Raw genomic sequence first — 21,525 nt, 5'->3', positions numbered from 1 at the left:
ATGTCCATTATATCCCAGGTATAGAGAGGAATACTTTCTATGAGTAGTCATTGTTGTTATCCTGAATAGATTTTCCCAGGGGAAAAAATCAGGATTTACAAGAATCTTAACAATTGTGTTATCTTAATTAACTAGATTACCTTTCTTGTTGCTGTGATGAAACACCTGAGACAGGCAACCTAAGGAGTGAAGGGCTTAGTTGGGCTCATTGTTTGAAGGGCTATAGACCATCATGGCAGGGAAGCATGGAGACAGGAGCTTGAAGTGTCTGGTTACAATACACATGCAAGCTGGAAACAAAGAGAACTGAATGCTGGTGCTCGGCTCAATTTGTACCATTTCAAATTCAGTCTAGGACCATAGCTCAGAAGGGTAACATTCTCCATGTTCAGAACAGATCTCTTCCCTCCTTTGTTAAACTTCTCTGGAAATTCTCTAAAAGGCAGATCCAGAAGCATGCATGTCACCTAGTGATTCTGAATTCAGTCTCATTGGCCGTGAAGATTGATTATTACAAATACTCAACTATATATAAGTGTAAATTAATTCAGTGATACATATTTTTACCTTTTTGTTGTATACATTTCAGGATAAGCAAGTTATTGGAACCCATGAATTTTCTATAAACATGAAGTTGGAAGCTGTGGACCCATGGTCTCCTTTTGGGATTTCTCCTGCTACAATTGCTAAGGTGAAATGGGAGTAATTATTCTGGAAAGAATTGCTATCAGGGTGACTAGTTGAGGAAATTATGATGGTTTTATCTTTAAGCTATACTAATACAATTCATTATAAAACCAGAATCTCTTCTGTATATTTGTGTTGTATTGTACAGTTTGTGTGTATGTGCCCTTTCTTTTTCAGAGCTTAGTAGTCCTGTACAGGCAAGGCAGAGCAGAGTAAGGGCATCAAAGTAGTAGAGGGAGTGTTGTTTGGAGGCAAGCCTTATTTTGTACAACTAGAAAGGGCTTGGCTGGTCTGTGGACTGTGGTGTTTATAAAGTATGAATCCAGGCAGTGCCATCATTTATCTAAATAGGGCAGTGAGAGACCTATGTGAATCACAGAATTAGCATCATCAATAGGATAGCTACAGCTGTGCATTCCAGAATCAGACTTTAATCCCTCAAGCAGCTGACAAAATTAATTCCTTTTAAGAGTAACCACAGCAGCTGGCCACACTGTCAAGGTACAGTTACTGGGTTACTGTGTGGTAGATAGCGTTTGTTTTAGGTCTAGAGCAGAAGACCATTTAGTGGAAGTAGAGCCCAAGGTGGATTATAACTATGTGGGAATAGTTATTAGGATGCTTGTCTGACTTGATGAGATTTACATTTTCTTTGAGTAGTGGAAGATTATTCTCAGAGCAGTGAGTGATTTCTGAACCTGTCTTAAGAAATCTTAAGACAGCTTCTTAAGTGGAAGCTGGAGAAATGGCTCAGTTGTTGAGACCAGTTACTGCTTTTAACAGAGGACCAGTTTACTTCCCAGCATCTACACATTGTAGCTTATAACCACTCATAACTACAGCTTTAGGACCTTCTTCTCAACACATACACCCATATGGCATATATACACACATACATATACACCCACACATGTAAGTAATGAAATAAAGATAAATCTTTAAGACACAGAGACAGAAACAGATAGTGAGACTCAGACTAAGACCTTCTAACCTTCTCTGGAGTCTGGAGAAATATGGGATGCTTAGGTTCCAGAGGACATTTATTAATTCCCATTCTGCCATTTGAAGTTAGTATAGTAATGTAGTTGACCCCTTGCTAAGCTTAAACTAAATTTTGCTTTGAACACAAATAACTTGGCTTGAGTTCAGGTTTACACTTTCTTGACTATGTAACCTGGGTAAATTACTTTACCTTTCTTTGGATTAATTTCCTTTACCTAATAATGGAATTGAAAATGGTACCTACTTCATTAGATTATTACAAAAAGTAAAACAGTAAATATTGAAAGACATTATTTTTTAGTTACCTATCCTAAAACTAACATTTACCAAATATTTTAATAATCTATTCTGAGTATAAATGAACTTACATAACATGTTTGATTATGCCAAGGAAAGTACAAATATGTGTGTGTTAGATATGTTTGTACATTATATATATATATGTGTGTGTGTTTGTATGTATATGTATATATATCTAACATATATATAAACACACATAAACCATTTGTTGGTTTTATCTGTTAATTACATAGGTTTTTGATGATAAGTACTTTCTAGTGGAAATGGATGACCTTCGACCAGAAAACCATACAAGGCGGTCGTTTGTGTGCCATGCTAACAGTCCTGGTATCTTTCCTGTGCAGTGGAGTCTAAAGAATGGTTTACACATCAACCCTCCTCCAGGTATGGAGTTGAGTTCTTACTATGTTGTTTCTCAAAATTATTATTATTAATTATGTAGGGTCTCACTATGTAGCAGAGTGTGTCTTCTCACTGTATGACACATGATGCCCTTAAATTCCTAATCCACCAGCCTTAGCCCTTGAAATATGTGTTGGATGGCACTGCCAAGATCTTTTATACCTCCTATCTTGAGTATCATGGAGGTTCAAAATAAGATAAATGAGATCTGTATTTTAATTAATTTATTTATTTAGAAAGGGTCTTACTTTGTAGCTCTGGCTGGCCTGGAACTTGGTGTGTATACCAGGCTAACCTTGAACTCAAAGAACTCCACCTGTCTTTGAGTGCTGTGTCACCACGCCCAGCTCATTGTGTAATATGTGAAGTCATAAGCTAATAAAGTGTCAGGATGTGTTTTTCTCATTGTTTGACATGTATCTGTATAGCTAGGTAGAAGGACATGTTCAAGCCTGGATTCTGTTCTGGTTCCCTTATCTGCTCCATTTGGGATCTGTTGGGAGGTCACAGAGGAATGACTGTGCCCACTTTGGTTCTCTGTTGCTGTGATAAGCTGTGGACCAAAAACAACTTTGGAGAAGAATGGGTTTATTTCATCTTAAACTTAAAACCCATCACTGAAAGAAGCTCATGCTAGAACTCAAGGCAGAAACTGAAGTGGGGACTATAAAGGAATTCTTCTTAATGGTTTGCTTCTTATGGCTTGCTCAGACTGCTTTCTTATACAGCCCAGGACCACCTGTTCAGAGGTGGCAGTGCCCACATTAGTCTGGGTCTTCCTATTATCAGTCACGACTCAAGAAAACGCCTTACTTGCCGGGCGGTGGTGGCGCACGCCTTTAGTCCAAGAATTTGGGAGGCAGAGGCAGGCGGATTTCTGAGTTTGAGGCCAGCCTGGTCTACAGAGTGAGTTCCAGGACAGCCAGGGCTACACAGAGAAACCCTGTCTCAAAAAACCAAAAAAAAAAAAGAAAAAAAGAAAAAAAAGAAAGAAAGAAAAAAGAAAACGCCTTACAGACTCACCCGTGGGGCAGCCTGATGGAGGCAGTCCCTCCGTTGAGATTTTCTCTTTCCAGATATGTCCGTCTGTGTAAGGCTGACAAAAACTGATTAGCACAGTAGGCTTGGTAAACACTGAGCATTTAGATCTACCTTCTTGGTCCAGAGCTAGAAGATGGATGATTTTTTTTTTAAGGTGTTAATGCCATGTAGTGGAGGTGACTAGTCAGGGAATTTATGATCAAGATCTAAAATGAGTAACAGCTCATTTTACTTGTTCTTGTAACTTTGTAAAATATGATATTTGATCCTCTGATCAAAGCACTGAAGTATGATTTCACTAAATTTATTTGCAAACCAGATCGTTTTGACTTAGTAGGTATTTGGTAAACAAGCCTTCACTTGAAGGGTAACTGCTGAGACATTGTACTGGAAGCACTCTTACATTAGCAAGGATCATAAACTTAAAACTACCTTCCACTCAGCCTTCATTCATCCAGTAAACATTTCTTCAGTGTTTGCTATGAACATGTATTGAATTTATCACTGAGAAGGTAGAGACAGGTATAATCTAGCCTTTCGAGAGATTTGAGGGAGAAAAGATGCACAGAACTTCCCAGGTTCTCTACCATCAGAGAGCAGAACACAGGACTATCTGATGGGAAGGTGTGGTATGAACACTTACACTAGGAACATGTTGCTTTATAGGAAAGCACAGGATATATCAAGTTCTACATACTGCTTGCTACCTTTGTGTGAAAGGGAGAAAGCAAGTATTAAAGGTGAGGTACAGGAGCTCTGGGCATACTGTGGACAGCCAGTTGACCTTGTAAACAGAGGGGAAGTAGTGAGTTATGTAAACGAAAATGACACTGGGGCTTTGAAAGGAGGCACATTGGCTAAGTGCATTTGCTACTTCTGCAGAAGTCCAGAGGTCAGCTCTCAGTATCCACCTCAGTGCTCAGAGCTGCCTACAACTCTCGTTCTAGGGTATCTGGTGCCTCCTTCTGGACTCTACAGCTACCAGCATGCATGTGTGAATACACCCACACATATATGTATACACTTACACATATATAAAATATTTAAGAAAGAAACATGTCAGAAAATGATGTTTTATCAGGAAGTGAGATTGGATCAGAGAAAGAAGAGCTGAAGCCCTTTTTGTTCGAGCAAGAAAGGGGGGTTCAGAGGCTGTTACCTTTAGGAAGACACAGTTTTGAGTAGCCTGTGATTAAGCTCTGAAATAGAACAATTTAGACAAAGTGGACCTCAACTACACAACTCCTCCCCCATAGATGGGGCTGAGTCAGACACTAGTTTTCTGCCAAGAACCTTGATAAACTGCTGAAGTCGAGAGTTGTTTCTTTTAGTCTGAGTTGATGACTATAAGAACATTTAGAGTTTTAAAATGCTTTCTTAATTGACACATTATATGCATTTGTGGAGTACAGGTTAGCATTTTAATATGTATATTCAATGTATAATGATCAGGTTGGTGTAATAGACTGTCTGTCAGATAAAATGTTCTTTGTATTGTGAACAGTTAAATCTTCTCTCTCAGTGGTTTAGTCGATGTGGATTAGTAACTTCAGATGTTGAGTTCATCTCTACTTTAGTAAAGACATTAGAAATTACTTTCTGTATCCAGCTGCATCCCTGTGCTCACCATCTTCTCCATTTCTAAGACTGTTAGACAGATTCTGTAGTACGTGAATCTGAAAACAGTATTAAGAGTATTACATCAGAGCCAGGGTGTGGTGGTGTATGCCTGTAATTCTAGACCTTGGAAGGGAGATGATGCAGGAGGGTCAAAAGTTCAAGGTCATCCTTGGCTATTTGAGTTCCAAAATATCTTGAGCTACATGAGATCCTATCTTTTAAAAAAAAGTCACTATATATTGGTATTAGCTAAGACATGTTAAGGAAAGCAAATAGCCTTGTCAAGAAAAAGTCCTCACCAATGGAAAGTACTAATAAAATCAATAATGCAGAATTTGTATATAAAAAATAAAGTCTGTATAACTTTTTTTTTTAACTCTTGGCAACTTGCCAGTAACTAGCCATACAATAATACTGCTCCAAAAATACCTGGTTTGAATTTTGGAAGTTTAAACACTTATTTCTTGAATTTTATTATATAATTATAATTTGCCTAGAATTATTCTGTTTCATAAAACTAGTTGTAAACAGTCCTGGGCTCAGTTTCCTAGCATGAAAAATGTATAGAGTGCCCCTCCACATTGATCAAAGTGGCACTAGGACTGGACAGCTTGGCAGAGTCAGCAGGCACATCGGATGTGAGTCATCGCTCTTCTGTCTCTGTGTAGGTTTCCGGAGCCAGGACTTTGACTGGGCTGACTACCTCAAACAGTGTGGTGCTGAAGCTGCTCCCCAGAAGTGCTTCCCGCAGGTGAGACCCCTTGTGGAACTGCTTCAAGCTGGGATTTTGTGGTGCTCCCATGTGACTGTTACTCCAAAGTTAGTCAGCTCAGGTAACCCAGATAACTACCTTGTTAATCGTAAAACAGTTCCAAAGAAAAACACACTTGCTATACAAGGTAGTTTGCTAAGTAAATTAGTTTTACAAGTTTATATATTTTATTTTTTTCTTACTAGGTAAGGTCATGTGAATTTGAAATTTTATTTCATAATTTAGTAGTTCAATAATATCAAAACTGTTAATATTAGAGAAGAATGGTTACATTTGTTTAAAAATACTTCCAACAATACATGAGCATGTTTTAAAAGGCCAAATAATTAAGACATCACTCTTAAGCTAGATATGGTGGTATACACTTATAATAGCAGTAGTTCTCAATCTGTGGGTCACAACCCTTTTGGGAGTGGGTTGACCCTTTTACAGTGTTCACAAAACAGATACCCTGCATATCAGGTATTTATATTTTATTTATAGCAAGCAAAATTACAGTTATGAATTATCAACAAAAATAATTTTATGGCTGGGTGTCACTACACCATGAGAAACTGTATTTAATACACAGCGTTAGGAAGGCTGAGAGCCATGCTTAAGAGGCGGGGGCAAGAGAGGAGGATTATGAGTGTAGTGCCACTATGGTACATAGCAAGTTCTAGGTCATCTTGGGCAGTATGGCAAGACCTTGTCCCAAAAAAATGAGTAAAACAGAGCAGGCCAAATAGCAGCTGGGTGTGGTAGCATGTACCTGTAATTCCAGTACTTGGGAGGCTGAGGCAGTAGGATTGCCATGGATCAGACAGGTTTACCTTAACAAAATCTTGTGTCAAAAATAACCCTCTGGCTGTACATGTGCTGTTTGCCTTTAATCCCAGCCTGCAGCAGGTGGCTCTCTGTGAGTTTGAAGCCAGTTTGGTCTACACAGGCCATCCAGATCTACAATAGTAATTTCTGTCAAATTAATTAATTAGTTAATACATACAAAACAATAGGCAGGAGAACCTAGTTACAATACAAACTGAGACTGTAGAACAATGTCTATGTTGTTCCTTTGCAAGCCCCCTCCTCAAACTGAATGTAAGGTCCAAAAGAAACATTGTGGTGCCTATTAGCATATTAAAGTACGTGGTGGCCTCCAGTCTCCCTCAGTATCAAAAGTGCCTCTTCTCAGCTCTGCTTCCTACCTTAGACTTGTTCAGCTCACTGCTTCCCTTCCTTCAGCTTCTCATGCCTTTATAATCGGTGGATTGGGCTTTGTCTAGTCACTCTCTTGGCTGCATCTCTCTGGCCTCTCTCCTTTGCCTGAACTCCCTTTGTCCCCCCTCCCCCCTCATGGTCCCATCCAGCCTGTGGGCCGTGTTCAGTCCTCTACTCTCTCCCTGCTCTGGACTCTTCCAGATGCTTCTGGCTCTACTCTACCTCATAGCTACAATAAAAATGCTCCTCTCAACCATTCCTTGGAGAAGTCATGTCCTCAGTTTATACAGTGACCACATTAGATTTTTCTTTTGCTGTAATTCTTGTATTTATACAACAATAATTTTCAAAATAATATGATGCATTATATTTTGAGGTATTAATTTTAGAGACTTATGTTGATGACATTATAGTAAATGAACAATTAACTGTTTTATGTTACTTTCCCTTTCGTCTTAACCTTTACTGTTTAGTTGTGATGTTTTGGTTGAGGTTTTGCATTATGTGCTTGCAAACATTAACAAGTGACTGCTTCAGGATTTTATGATTATTTCCTTTTTTTAAACATTTGTCTTTATAGTTGCAGTTTATAATTATGTTAATAATTGCTGTTTTGACCCTGTTTGGTTAACGTTCTTTATGTTTATTGCTAGCTCTTCCCTTATTACCTAGTAGCTTCTTGTTACTAATATCACAAAGGCAGTCCAATCAGAAGATCACTGTTTCTAATACTACTGTTTTTCTCTCTGGACAGGCTGCTTTTGAGGCTTATCAAGTAGTTTTGTCACTGTCATGTGGGATGTGTGTGTCTCTGTGTGTGTGTACGTACATGTGTACAGGCTAGAGGGTGATGTTGAGTGTCTCCTTGTATCTCGCCACATTTCTAAAAGGTTGGGTCTATCACTAAACTTGAGGCTTTCTATTTCTAAGAGGCTGACTCATGGTCAGAAAGCCTGTGGCATCACTTGCCATTCTGCACCATGCACCAAAAAATGTAATTTTGGTATTACAGGGATCTACCTAGCTTTTTACATAAGTATGGAGGATTTGAACTCAGGTCCTCCTGCTTTCATAGAAAATGCTATTACCTGCTTAGATACCTCTCAGGCCTCTTCTGTGGTTGTTTTGCTATTGCTTAGTAGCTCCTTAAAACATGGATATAAGGGCCATGTCAATTTTAATAAATAATATATATTGTAATTTTCAGTCTATGGACATATTCATAGTTTAGCTTAATATGAAAGTTAGGTTGGATGTTGCTTCAGTATTCTAACAATATTACTTGTCTAACTTTAGTGTGTTGGAAGTCATTAGACAATTTTTACTCCTGACTTCTGTATATAAACCAGCCTTTCCTTGTAGGAAGTTGCAGATAGCCTGCCTTTTTCCCTTTGTAGAAAGTACAGGCCCCCCAAAAAAGTGGAAAAGAACTCCTAGGTGATGGTGCACACCTTTAATCCCAGGTCTTGGGAGACAGAGCCAAGCGTATCTCTATGAGTTTGAGGCCAGCCAGGTCTCTAGATCAAGGTCCAGGACAGCCACCACTACACAAAGAAAACCTGTCTGGAAAAATATCTAGATAAATAAAGTCTTTGTTTTTATGTGTCTGAATATTTTTTGTGTGTTTACCTGTGTGCAGTGCCCTCAAAGGCTGATCCTGAGAAGTTGAAATAGAGAAGGTAGTGAGCCACATGTGGACTCTGGCACCAAACCTGGGCCCTCTTCCAGAGCAGCAAATGTTCTCAACCTCTAAGTCATCTCTCCAGCCCCAACTTTTTAAAAAATTTATCACACTACATTTTCTTACGTTTTTTTGAGAACTATTTCTTTGAATAGTTCTTCATTTTGGTTTTTTTTGTTGTTTTTTTTTTTTTTTTTTTTTGAGACAGAGTCTCACTGACTAGATAGGATCTCTCTATTTCTGGCTGGCCTGGAACTCACTATGTAGACCTACAGGCTTTGAACTCAGATCTCTCCACCTGCCTCTATCTCTCGAGTGCTGTGATTAAAGGCGTGTGCCACCACACTAGCTCTAATAGTTCTTTATTTTTAATGGCATGCGATTCTTTAAGTTTGAAATAGATTTTCTTGTCTCCTAGATGTTAATTAATACCACATTGGAAGGTTTCCTTACATGCTCTCTGCTTTATCCAGTTGCTGGTTTTATCTGTAGCTTTTATATACTTAAATAGGTGATCATCCTTGGTTGCTGCTTGTATTTAAAAATGGGGAACTAAGACAAAAACTTATTAGAAACTTTGAGTATGTTTAAATGAGGCTTGTCAATATTGACTCTTCCTACAGAGTAGGCTCTGGCTGGCCATTTATTGAAAAAAAGAAAACCCTAAATTTATATCTTTATAGGTTAGCCTATTACTGTAAAAGATTTTTTCATGTCCCCTATATGATATCTAGTGGCTATGGCTGGGCCTTCACTACATATACACACCTTAAAAGTTGTTTGTGTCCTCCTGCCCAAAGATCTTGTATTTTATCTTTTCCAGAGAATAAATCTCACTTTCTGTAGGGAAGGGAAAGACACAGTTGCCCTGAAGTATGTAATAGTACATAATACCATAATTTAAATGTTTTTTAAAATGTCTCTAACAAATTCTTCTTGTCAAAAATAAATAAAAAGTAAAGAAGAAATGAAAGAAAAAGAGGTTTTTCCAAGCATGAAGATACACATCTGCAATCCCAGTGCTCTAGGGGACTGAGGCAGGAGGATTGATGTAGATGTGAGGCCAGTCATTTCTAAATGTAAGACCCCCATCTCAAAAAAATGTTTTGTTTTTAGTTGAGAGAGAGCGAGAGACAGAGACAACGACAGAGAGACAACGAGAGACAGGCAGAGAGACAGAAAATGTAGAGTGTAGTTCAGAATCATTTTAGTGTGCTTTCTTAACATGCATGGATCTCTGAGTAAGGTCCTCAAAACTGTATAAACCAGGTGTGGTGGTGCATTGCTGCAATCTCAGCACATGGAAGGTAGAAGTAAGAGGATCAGAAATAGAGCTCACATCTTTGCATGTAGCAAGAGTTAGAGGTCAGCCTGGGCTACATAAGACCTATCTGAAACAAAGCAGAAGAAACATGCAAATCAGTCAGTCCTTATCTGGGCTACTTTTCCTGTGCCTCCTGTTGTGTTAGTCCTGCTTCTAACAGTTCTTGGCTTTTTTCCCTACTAGCTTATGTTTATTAGGCTGAGTTTCCTCTCTTGTTATTTGCGTTAAAATTTTCCTGTTGTGAATAGACACCACAGCCAAGGTAACTCTTATAAGGACAACGTTTAATTGGGGCTATTTACAGGTGTAGAATTTAAGTCCTTTATCATCACAGCAGGAGTACAGCAGTGTCCAGGCAGGCATGGTGCAAGAGAAGCTGAGAGTTCTACATCTTCACCTGAAGGCTTCTAGGAGAACACTGGCTTCTAGGCAGCTAGGATGCCAGTCTTAAAGCCCACACCCACAGTGACACACTTTCTCCAACAAGGCCATACCTATTCCAACAAGGCCACACCTCCAAATAGTACCACACCCTGGTCCAAGCATATTCAAACTACAATAGCATCCTACTAGGATATAGTTTTATTTTTAAATTTATTTATTTTGTGTGTGCATGTGTACATGTGCAAATGTTATGACACACGTGGAAATCAACTTGTGGAAGTTGGTTTTCACCTTCCACTGTATAGGTTCTGGGTATCAAACAAGTGCCTTTACCCACTGAGCCCATTTATACAGCCCTAGGTTTATACTCTCAAAAACCTACAGCAATTTTTAATGAGTTATCAGGAAGGAAAACAACTAAATCTTAAAACTTGTTTCCTTCTATTTGTAGTATTTTTTATCCTGACTATCTTTTATGATACATATTAATGGATATAATGGTGCCCTCTAAGAAAAAAGGGGAGCCAAATGTGATTGAAAGACATTTGATCAGGGACATAGAACCTTAAGATTCTCATTTAATAGCTGTTTCCTAACAACTTAGCAAGATAGGTGTTCTTAGCTCCATGTGACAAAGAAACAAGCAAGATAGATTTTGCAACTCAAGCTACATTATCCGTGTAGCAGATTATCCATCCAAGAGTGTCAGACCCAAAGACTTTTCTACTCTACCAAGGAAAACCAAACATTTTCTTTTTGCTTCTTTGAAAACAGAACAGAACAAAATATGCTTGTTGCTTTAATGCAGATATAGGAATTAAATACTGCTTACAAAACATACCAGTTGAGCACATGAGTTAATGCTAGGCATTAATCTACTTAATGCATTTGATTCACTGATTTTCTTCTAGTCAATTTCTGAGCACCAGTTTAAGGAGAACATGAAACTGGAGGCAGTGAACCCTATTTTCCCTGAAGAAGTGTGCATTGCCACCGTTACTGCAGTGAGAGGCTCATACCTGTGGCTCCAGCTGGAAGGTAAAGTGCCAGCACCCCTGACAGGTTTTCTGTAGTCATTCCTTTGTTTTTCCTGATCACCCCTGTAGTTTAGCTTGCTAGGTGGACTTGTTAAATAGTGATCTAATTTGAATACAAGATTTTAAGCTAAAGTTGATCTAATTTGAATACAAGATTTTAAGCTAAAGTTTTATCTTTTGTCCTTGGCTTTTAAATTGTAGGAAATGAAAGCAAGTGAAAACTTTACTCTAAAGTTCTTTATTTTCATAAGGGCAAATCAAACCACGTAGTGGTGGCGCATACCTTTAATCCCAGCACTTGGGAGGCAGAGGCAGGTGGATTTCTGAGTTTGAGGCCAGCCTGGTCTACCGAGTGAGTTCCAGGACAGCCATGGCTACACAGAGAAACCCTGTTTCGAATAACCAAAACAAACAAACAAACAAAAACAACAACAACATAAGGGCAAATCAATATTACATATATTTTGATGTTACCAAAATGCATTAATGTAACATTAACTGCCTCACTTATTGAAAAAATAACATTTTGTTTGTCTCAAGACAATAGAACCAGGTAGTATGTAGACAAACTTGATTTGTCTTTCTTAAGGTAATATTTAGTGATTGAGCAAGTTTGTGAATGAAGCTATGTAAGTGTAATATGCTACCGCTATTGTATGTGGCCTTCTTTCTGTATCCTATTGTCAAATGGTATCTAAAAAGATGCCTTCTATAGAACTGATATCAGATATGCAGATATCAAGGATGACACTTACCACAGACATCCATGCAACATCTACAATTCAACTTGGCAAATCTTTTCCTGATTTGAATTCTTTGTTCAATATTCAGGTTTACTCCAAGAATGCAAGACATTAGTTCTGGTAAAGTAAACTTGACAATTTACCTTTTTACTCTTGTTATTTCAAGGAAATGACTGATACTTGTTAGTCATCTGAATGACACCAGTCATAGCTCCAGTTGCTTCTTTGCTGTTTCTTTTCCAAAGGTCACTTGTATATACTTCCTTCTTGGTTATTATAAGTTATACATAGAAAGCAACTTATTTTTTCAAAATATTTATATAACATAAAATATGTGACTTCTAGAGGCAGGCAGATTTCTGAGTTCGAGGCGAGCCTGGTCTACAGAGTGAGTTCCAGGACAGCCAGGGCTACACAGAGAAACCCTGTCTCGAAAAACCAAAAAAAAAAAAAAAAAGTGACTTCCATGAGAAAGATTATTACTTGAAAGACTTGTGTCTATATTATTACAGTATAGTTTAAGAAGTAATGTATAGGACTAGATCTGGTTGTACGTGCCTATAATTCTGGGGATCACTATTTAAAAGCTAGCTTGTATTACCTAGTGAGGCCCAGTCGTGAAAGCTAAACAAACCACACATACATACACCCATAAAAAAGCCTATAAAAGGAGCTCTTTAATACTTCAAAATTTGTTTTTTTTTTTATTCTAACAGGTTCTAAGAAGCCTGTACCTGAATTTATTGTAAGTGCGGAGTCGATGAATATATTTCCTTTGGGCTGGTGTGAAACCAATGGCCATCCTCTCAGTACTCCTCGCCGGGCACGAGGTATTTGTTTATTTCTGGATTAGAAGATTGGCTATTAAATGATGTCTTACATAGGTGCTTCCAATTAGAGTAAATATAGACATTTCAGAGAAAACCAAAATGATAATTATATTTTTTGTTATGTAGGCTGTTATTTATTGCAACAAATGTTAACTAGAAGTCTGGGCTAACTCTTGATTTTTCATAGGATTCCACCATGGCAGGTATCATCTTATGGCTTGATTTGGGGAGTGTTTCCCCAAATTTACTCAAATGATTACCAGCAAGTGTTTTAGTTTATTCTGGTTTTGATAACAAGATTCTATAATATAATGTCTTTTGTCACTGGAGCTAGGAAGTCCAAGTAATAAGTAGTTAGCAGATATGAGGATCTGTTTTTTTGTTTTCTAGACAAGGCCTTCCTTTTTTATTTTTAGGTTTAAAACATCTTATCATGTGTATGAGTGTTTTGCCTGCATATGTATTTTTGCATCATGTGGGTGCCTGAGGCCCCAGAGGGCAAAGGAAAGCATCAGATTCCCTGCAACTGGAGTTACTTGATGGTTATGAACTACCATGTTGGGGCTGGGAACTAAACCAGGATCTTCTGTTAGAGCAGCAAGTACTCTTAACCTCTGAGCTGTCTCTCCAGCCCAGAGTTGTTCTTGCTGGGTGCTCTTATGTTAAAACAGACTACTTACTCTCTGGAGCCTAATGAAAGTCTACCTTCATCATCCAGTCACCTCCTAATGTAGTAATTAAGCTTCAGAATTAATTTGAGAGTACAGTCAGACCGTAGCAGCAGGAATTCATCTCCATGGGCTATTGAACTGAGGAACTTAATTCTTTGCTGGCTATTGGCTGAAGTTCTTTGTTAATTGGAATTTTTCATAGGGCGAATCAGAAACTGGCATTTGACTTCTATAAGAATTAGCTAGCCTAGCCCGGCAGTGGTGGCTCACACCTTTAATCCCAGCACTTGGGAGGCAGAGGCAGGCGGATTTCTGAGTTCGAGACCAGCCTGGTCTACAGAGTTCCAGGACAGCCAGGGCTACACAGAGAAACCCTGTCTCAAACCCCCCCCCCCCGCAAAAAAAAAAAGAATTAGGTAGCCTGTTATCTTTTGTTTGTATTTTACTATTTATTTTTAACTGTAGTCAAAGTATGTAGTTACCTCTGCCTCCCAAGTTCTCTATATAAGAACAAATACTCTTAATTGCTGAACCATCTCTCCAGCCCTTTTACTCTCTTCTAGTTTTTTTTATATTTATTATATGTATTTGTGTTTGTGATGTATATACAGATACACTGCATGGTCATGGAAGTCCAAGAACAACTTGGGGGAGTTGATTCCCTTTCTCCACCAAATGGCTATTGAGAATCAAACTCAGGTTGTCGGACTTAGTGGCAAGCACCCTTATCCACTGAACCATCTTGTCGGCCCTTTATTCTCTTTTTATACCAGGTTTTTAAGTTTAATGTATTCCAGTGTGATTCTGACTCGTTTTTTCACTTCTCTTCTTTGTGTCATATTTAACGATATCCACAAATTTAGAGCTGTAAACTTTTTCTTATATATAAGAATTTTGAAGTTTTATCTGTTTTTAGTAATTTCTTTTCATTTTTATATGTGATGTAAACTAAGAGTCTAGCTTCAGACATATGGATGTTGTATTTCCCTAGTACTGTGTTGAAACTTTGATCCATTAGGTGATCCTAGGGTTCTGATCAGATCAGCCTTCTTTTCCAGTATCTGTGTTTGCTGGAAAGTATTTTTAGTCATTGATTAGCCTAGTGATATTCAAAAACATTCTGGTTTTTTTTCCTAAAAAGATCCCAACCCTGAAAAATATTCTTCAGTTAGGATGTTGACACGTTAAGATTATTTTAAAAGTACTTGTTATTTATGTACAACCAGGTAATAAAAGTGCTGATTACAAGCATAAGCCTTTGTTTTTCTTCACCTTTAAATTTTTTTGGCACTTTTTTCCTCTTCTTACAGGGCATAAACTGAGGAAAATTGCAGTGGTTCAGCCAGAAAAACAGTAAGTAATATAATAGATACCTAAACAGTTCAGGTTTAAACTTAGAATACCTAGGGGAAAAAAATAACTATTTAAGGGAATATATCTCCTCTGTGTTATTTTCTCAGATGGAAGCATAAACGTCTAAGTCAAATTTGGTAGCTTAACTACTTCTTTCAGTATATGCCTTTCCTTTTCTTTCTTTCTTTTTTTAAAAGATTGATTGACTGATTGATTGATTGATTGATTTTATGTGTATGAGTACACTGTCGCTGTCTTCAGACACATTAGAAGAAGGCATCAGATCCCATTACAGATGGTTGTGACCCACTTTGTGGTTGCTGGGAATTGAACTCAGGACCTCTGGAAGAGCAGTCACAGTGCTCTTAACTACTGAGCCATCTCTCCAGCAAAGTATATGCCTTTCTTAAAACTGGATTATAAAGTTATACATGTTAGTGTACAACTATAAATCTTAGCTACTTTAAAGGTTGGGTCAGAGGATCATTTAAGGTAGGCCTGGTTTGTATAGTGAGTTCCAGACTAGTCTGGGTTATGTAGTAAAACTCTGTATTAAAAAAAAAAGTTACTGTTATATACAAAAGTGCAAATATATCAAGATGTTTCCCAAAATGAATTTTTTTTTTAGCTTTTAGATACTGAAGGCAATTTAATAAAAGAAAGGAAATATTTGTGAAAGAAAAGCAAAAATTGTTAAGTCAAGGAATGATTCCTCACAGTATCTTGATGTACAAAAGAGCAACTAGAAACAAAAAGTTGCATTCCGCCTTTAAACCCATCAGGAGACTCTTGTAACATACTCTTACAGCCTTTGAGAAGCAGTCAGTTGCTGTGGTATCTTACATCTTAAAAATACAGAAGTTTCTATGTTTATTTTAAATTTTGTATTCTTTATAGTCTAATAAGCTGCCACAACAAAATTAACACAGACTTAGTGATGTAAGCCACAGCAGCTAATTTTCTCAAACTCTGAGCTAGGAATTGCCAGGTGGGAATGGCAGTTGATCTGATTCCCTGTAAGGTCTTGCTTTCAGGTGTACCAATGGATGCCTTCTAGCTGGGACTTTACAGTGAAGAACTCTCCCTGCCCTCCTTCTATCTTTGTCCTTCCTCTTCTTATAAGGCTATTAGATGATCCTACTCTTAGGATCTAAGCCTGACCATGTGCAGTTAAATTGATGATTAAATAAATAAATGAATTTTACAATTTTAATAAATGAACTTTGAGGGATATAGTTATATCTTTAGCCACTTTTATAATAACCTAGTAAATAATTTATAGCTACTTTGTAGTTCTGTAGGTAATAAAACTGCTAATAGAAATAAAGTGAAAGGCCATACAATTTTATCCCTGCTGCATAAGTGAGATAGCAACAACAATAACAACAATAGCATCTTAGTTGTTAATTTGAAATCAAAATTTCAGTAATGAAGCATTCCAAACTGTTCTAAAATATTTCAAAGATTTCTCCATGTAGAATGCATCTCTAATGTTTTATAATTATGTATATACTGACAGAAGACTATATAAGAAACATTTGTGGGAGGTTGAGGAGATGTCTCAGTTGGCAAAGTTCTTGCTGACCAAACATGAAGACCTGAGTTTGGTCCCCAGAACCCAAATGAAAAGCTAAGCATGATGGTGTACTTGGAATGCTAGTGATAGGGAGATAGTGACAAGCAGACCCTGGGACTTGCTAGCCTGTCAGTCTGGCTGAATTGGTCAGGTCAGGTTCTAGGAAGAGACCATATCTCCAAATAAATAAATAAATAAATAAATAAAATATGGTTGACCTCTAACCTCTGTACCCATGTGTATATCAACATACTTGTATATTCACAAGAAATGTTTTTGTTGTATGATTTGAAAAAATGAATGGTTTATTTAAGAACCTCACAGAAAGTCAGACACAGTGACATATGCTTGTAATACGAGCAAACAGGAAACTGAGGTAGGATTATTGCCATAAGTTAGAAGCCATCTTGGGCGACATAGTGAGTGCTGGATCAGCCAGAGATATTTACAAAAACTGTTTCAAAAAACAACAACAACCAAACTCCTACAAGAAACTTTTAGATTTTATAATACAGTTTTGTAAATTGTGAACGTATAATATCACTTGTCTAGAAATTCTTGGCTTGTTTGTACTATGCATAGTTTTAAAATCAGTTTCTACTTAAAAAAATAATATATTATGGTTTAAGAGCATTTATTTTGGGTTTACAAGTCGCCACATTTACTTTTTTGAAGGAAACTAACTTGTAGGCTTTGCTGGCAATTTCACTGTTTTCCTTTGTTTTCTTAACCCAGAATACTGTCTTCAAGATCTGTCCATGACAGCCTGAAGCTGAACTCCACCCACTCAGGTATAGTATTTGTGACATTGTGGAGAAGAAATCCTTGCTTACCTTTTGATGGGCTAAATCAGGAAATTAAGAATACACTTGAGCCAAGCGTGGTGGCACATGACTGTAATCCCACCATTTGGACGATAAAGGCAGGTGGATAACTTCAAGTTCAAAGCCAGTCTGGTTTCTATATAAAACTCTAGGCTAACTAGTGCTACATAGTGAGACTCTTATCTCAAAATAAAATGACAAAACCTCCTGTATATGTGAAATGTCATGGTAGGGCTTAGGAGACAGACTCTAAGTCTGGATAATTTTCAACATTTATCCCTAGGAGTACTATAGAATAGACTATTCAGCAGTTGATTTTGAAGGACTAGAAAAGAAATAATTGGTCATCAAGTCTGGTGAGTTTATGGAGTAGGCCTCTACTTTATCAGTAGAAGTGTGGGGCTCTAGATTTGTATTGCATTACCCAGGAATTAATGAACATATGTAGTTCTGAATAGTGATAAGCTCTGTAAACTAGCACAAAGTAAATAGAAGATATTTAAGAGCATTGTATGTTAAGCTTCAAAATGTATATTTCCATGGCTGGAAATATGTAGCTCAAAGCTTGCATAGCATGTGCAAATCCACCTACACACCCAAAAATGTAATTTTAAAACTCATACAATAGTATATATGCCACTTGCCACCCCAACTCATCTTTGGAAACATGGAGTAGAGAGAGAATGAATACTTTGAATACTTACTTCTTCATTTCTAGTGATGATCAATGGAAAATACTGTTGTCCAAAGATATACTTCAACCACCGTTGCTTCTCAGGACCGTATCTTAATAAAGGAAGAATTGCTGAGCTGCCTCAATGTGTAGGACCTGGGAACTGTGTTCTGGTACTTAGAGAGGTAAGATTATGACCTAGGGCGGAACTTGGAAATTAAATGGAGTGTCCTAGGCTCATTCATGCAGAAAATGTACCAAATGTAACTTTTCTTATGTACAGTTAGCCATGGAGAAAAGATTTACTTAGTACATAGTTTTGGAGGCTAAAAAAGTTGAAGACTAAGTAGTCCTTATCAGTTTGGCTTCTGTTAAAGATCTTGTCTGTGTCAAATCTTCGTGAAAATTATATTTGTAAGGAAGAGTATGCTGCTAAATCAGTGAGAGAGACTGGAGCCCTACTGTCCCCTTTGAGGTCATGGTTCTAATTTTTCTAAGGACTTCTAATTTCATTTGTTGACTGTAGCGGTGAGGTTTTAGCTACACCACCTCTTTGGCTCCTGGTAGATTGTACATGTGCACCTGCCCAAGAGTTATCTTTGGATCTGTGAATGAAACACACATATTAGCTTATTTTTAAAATGTCTTAGCTACCTAAAAGCTGGGCACTCCTAAAACTTACCCCTGCTCCCCAAGCCCAGTCGAGGAGGTGACTAGTGGCCACTTACCCAAATGTTTACATGGCTCTTCTGCAGCTTTCCTCTTCCTTTTCCCCTGGCGATCCTGCATCTCCTCCCTCTGCATCCTAGTGCAACTCGAAGGGTCCCGCTCTATCTCCCTTTCCCCAGTCATTAGCCATTGGAATCTTTATTGATCGATCAAAAAACAGTTGGGGACAAGGACATTTTAGTGTTTGGACATACAGATTCCTGATTGAATCAAAGCATTAGAACCAATCTCCAACAGTTGATGTTGTAATAAAAAAAAATTGGACAAAAACAGCTTAAAGGAGAAAGGGTTTACTTGGCTCATAATTGCAGATTACAATCCATCATTGCAGGGAAGTCAAAACAGCAGAAACTGGAAACAGCTACTCTCATTTTATCCACAGCCAAAAGCAGATGGGTGAATTGAATATGTGCGTGCTTTGCTCTGCTCACTTTCTCCTTCTTTATACACCCCAGCCCCTAAACCCACGGAGTGGTGCTTGGACCCACTGTTAGGATAGGTCAGTCTGCATAATCAAGATAATCCTCCACAGGCATGCCCATGAGGAGGCTAAATCTAGACAATTCCTCATTGACACACCCTCCCCAAGTGATAATACATTGTGTCAAAATGACAATTAAAACTACACATCACAACCTCTCACCTGGTCTCATCCTTCTATATCCATCATACTAGGGACCAAGATTCTGACACATACACTTTGGGAGAACATATTCAAACTATGTCCAAACCATCACACTTCTGTTAAAATTTAATTGATAAGTTAGACATGGTAAATGATTAACAATAAAACTAATAAAATAGAAAATTGTTTGAAAGTCATCTTTCATATTTTGTGAGATATGCCTTCTATTTGTTATGATGTGAGATCAGATCAGTGCTTACATGATGAGTGATGTGGCATTAGACTACTTTGAGGGTTGCTTGAGCCATGAACACCATGATATTTTAAGAGCTGATCTGATAACTGGCACAGCTACTGAAAGGCTATAATGTACAGTCTGAACAGCATGGGCAGAGTAGGCAGAGGTAGTAATTCATGTGCCTTCGCAGGAAGTTCTGTCAGTCATGGTTATCTTGTCTAAAGTTCTATGAAACTCTTACATTCATTGATTATGTGGGTTTATTTGAATTTCATTAGTTTCTGTTCTGATTTTTATTATTTATTTCTTGCCATCTTCTGACTTGATTTGTTCTTGTTTTCCAAAATCCTTGAGCTGCATTATTAATTTATTTGTGCTTTTTGTGATTTTTTTAAATGTAAGCATTTAGAACTTTAACCCTATTGGGCTGCTTTTTATGTGTCCCAGGCATTTTATTGTATTGTGTTTTCATTGTCATTTAGTTGTTTGATTTGATCATCATTCAGTTATGAGTAGTTTACTCTATGTGAGTTCATGTAGATTACTTCATTGTCAGTTTTAAGTTTTATTGCATTATAGTTAGATAGGATATACAATTGTTTCATTTATCCTGAATTTGTTTTATGTCTCAGGATGTGGGCTGCTGAGTAGAAGGTGTTTTATTTAGTGTTTCGGTGGAATACTCTGTGTGTATCTGTTAGGTTGGATTTGATATATGATGTCATTTAATTCTGATCTTTCTCTGTTTATATTTTGTCCAAATGTCTTGTCTAATGGAGATAGTGGGGTATAAATATCACTGGCTGTTACTGAGTTGATGATCATCTGTGTATTTGATTCTAGTAGTAGGCTTTTTATGAAATTGAGTACTCTATAAAGTTTAGCACATACATGTTTAGAGTTGTCATGTCTTCTCCATTGATAGTTCTCTGACCCTTAATCAGAGTGAGGTGTCTGTCTATTCTGATTAGCTTTAGTTATAAGTCTATTTTGTCAGATATTAGTATAACTCTTAGTTTGCTTCCAGTTCTCTTTTGCTTGGAAAACTTTTTTACATTCTTTTACTTTAAAGTAGGCCTGTCTTTAAAGCTGACTTCCTTATAGGCAAAAAAAAAAAAAGGTGGATTTTTGTTTCTTAATCCATTCAGCCAGCCTGTGTCTTTTGAGAGTTAGGCCATTAGTATTTAAAGTTATTTGCATAGTGAGATTATGAATTTAAAGAATGCTGCTCTGTTGACCTTTGATGCTGCAGATAATGCCAATAAAATTATCCATGGCCTGAGGTCAGTATTTCCATTTTGGTCAAACCTCAGGAATGGCATATATAGCTTGATCAGGCTAGCCTTTCTTGCCCTGGGAATACTTTCATTCCTGGCCATCATGTTAAAGCTTATCTTTAACAACATCAGCATGTGGTGTGGTGACAGTGTCCCCTGACACAACCTCTCCCCACTCCAATCTCCATGCTGCTGCTAGCCAGGACCCCTCTAGCCAGCCCATGTGGGGTAAAGACACAAGTAATCTATTTATACTTCCCGGCACAGACCTCCCCAACTCTACAGCTGCTCGTGCCAGATCGCCAGGTTCAGCCAGGCCTACACATCCTATGCTCTGTCTGGGTCAGCTTAATGAGTTCACCTAACTCTGCCTCTGCCTGCAGCCTCCCTAATTCACAGAAGGACCGAATCACCCCCACTTGGTCTTCCTTCTTTATGGGCTTCATGTGGCCTGTGAGTTGCATCTTGGGCATTTCAAGGTTCTGGGCTAATATCCAATAATCAGTGAGTGAATACCATGTGTGTTCTTTTGTGAT

General features: G+C 37.8%; 1 protein-coding gene across 1 annotated transcript in view; it reads left to right on the top strand.

Annotated features, from left to right (window-relative positions):
* The window catches only part of Sfmbt1 (Scm like with four mbt domains 1), a 109,836-nt gene that overhangs the window by 79,255 nt on the left and 9,056 nt on the right, over positions 1–21,525 (top strand). The window contains exons 8-15 of the mRNA XM_028787553.1: positions 590–691; positions 2,223–2,373; positions 5,721–5,803; positions 11,325–11,451; positions 12,910–13,023; positions 15,005–15,047; positions 17,359–17,414; positions 18,166–18,305. Of these exons, the coding sequence (XP_028643386.1) occupies positions 590–691; positions 2,223–2,373; positions 5,721–5,803; positions 11,325–11,451; positions 12,910–13,023; positions 15,005–15,047; positions 17,359–17,414; positions 18,166–18,305 (816 nt within the window). The remainder of the gene's footprint in view (positions 1–589; positions 692–2,222; positions 2,374–5,720; positions 5,804–11,324; positions 11,452–12,909; positions 13,024–15,004; positions 15,048–17,358; positions 17,415–18,165; positions 18,306–21,525) is intronic.

The sequence above is a fragment of the Grammomys surdaster genome, unplaced genomic scaffold, assembly GCF_004785775.1.
Source record: "Grammomys surdaster isolate TR1022 unplaced genomic scaffold, NIH_TR_1.0 125669, whole genome shotgun sequence".
NCBI classification, from domain to species: Eukaryota; Metazoa; Chordata; class Mammalia; order Rodentia; family Muridae; genus Grammomys; species Grammomys surdaster.
This window is presented reverse-complemented; position numbering and strand designations above follow the sequence as displayed.